Source organism: Lottia gigantea (assembly GCF_000327385.1).
Source record: "Lottia gigantea unplaced genomic scaffold LOTGIsca_6026, whole genome shotgun sequence".
Taxonomy (NCBI): Eukaryota; Metazoa; Mollusca; class Gastropoda; family Lottiidae; genus Lottia; species Lottia gigantea.
Window position 1 is genome coordinate 568 of NW_008710059.1, and position 1,389 is coordinate 1,956.

Genomic DNA, 1,389 nt, shown 5'->3' on the forward strand with positions numbered 1-1,389 from the left:
TGGATAAATCCCTTCATCATTGTAGTCAGTGTGTTTCCTCACTATTCAACCATCACAGAGTGTAACTATGTTCTCATCACCAATCAACTGGCTGATGGTATATTTGGTGTTATCATGATCAGCGTTGTTATCGCATCCCTTTCCTGTCACCTTGCTCTATATTTTGAAGCCTTGGATCAAATACAGAAAATCGTGCCAACATTTCTTGATGCTGAGAGGCGAAAAATGGAATTTCAAATGCATCTGAAAGCAACAAAATCGACCATAACAGTTGTGTTGCCTATTCTCATCTGTGGTACTCCAATGTACGTGATGTTTTTGGTGATGGCTATTTGCCCATGGTTAAAGAGCAATCTTGTGACACTTTTCATTCAAAATGGTTTTTATAACTTATCGGCGTTAATAAGTCTTTTAAACCCCGCTATTTATGCGTGGAAAGTGGTCGAGATAAGAAAAACATTTAAAAGGATTTTTTGCATTAAAAAAGAAAACGGAAGGAAAGAATCAAACCAGCGTCAAACAGAAAGGAAGCCTAAAATTTTTGCCATTTCTGAAAGTATTAAACCTGACCCGAACACAAAGAAGATATCGATAGCAGAGGAAATCCTCATTTAAATCGGCAATTTCAACAGAATAAAGCTCGTGTAACCCTTGCATTTTGGTACTACGGAACTGGTTACCCATGATCATCTGTGCTATTGTCCCTTATTTCACTGCGCATGGCTTTGACTATCTTCCTTTTAGCACCGACAACTGATAACTCAATTGTCGATATTTTGTCATGTATTAACTAGTGTTGTCCTTATTTGAGGTAAAATTTTCAAGTATTCCCAATAGACCTTTTCACGATAAAAGCCGCGCATGCGCATAAATACCCTTGAGTGGCAAGCCGTCTGTTTACATTCGATACAAGATGGCGTCCATCGATAAATTGAGAAAATTGAAACTAACTGATTTGAGAGTTCTTGCAATCGAGAAAGGGATAGATGCCAATGGTAAAAAGAAACAGGAGTTGATAGAAGACTTGTTAAACAGCCAGGTTCCAACTTCGGTTTTGACACCCGTACATAACCAGTCAACACCCGTCATCAATCCAACGCCAACCAAGTCTGCCACCAACGTCAACGATAAAGAGAACCTGCCTCCCTTTCATCGAGTCAAATATCTGCCGCAACTACCTTACGTAAAAGTTTTGTTTACGATGATTTACGATTTCCTGATAACGAGAGCAACAGAGTCAGGTGGAAGTGCTAATAATTTTAAAGGACTTGACAAGGCAGTCAAACACCATGATGCAGGAGACGTGAAAAACATTTCACATGCAAAGGTACGTAATCGTCCAACTAATATATGACATCAATTGTTTATGGTAGTAGATCTAGATCTTCA

General features: G+C 38.8%; 1 protein-coding gene across 1 annotated transcript; it reads left to right on the forward strand.

Moving 5' to 3' along the window:
* Window positions 1–913: 913 nt before the first annotated feature.
* Window positions 914–1,327, forward strand: LOTGIDRAFT_176896 (hypothetical protein; the record flags this gene model as incomplete). The annotated part of the gene is made up of 1 exon (XM_009064167.1): window positions 914–1,327. A coding segment is annotated over one exon (414 nt), but the record flags the coding sequence as incomplete, so codon positions are not given.
* Window positions 1,328–1,389: the final 62 nt, after the last annotated feature.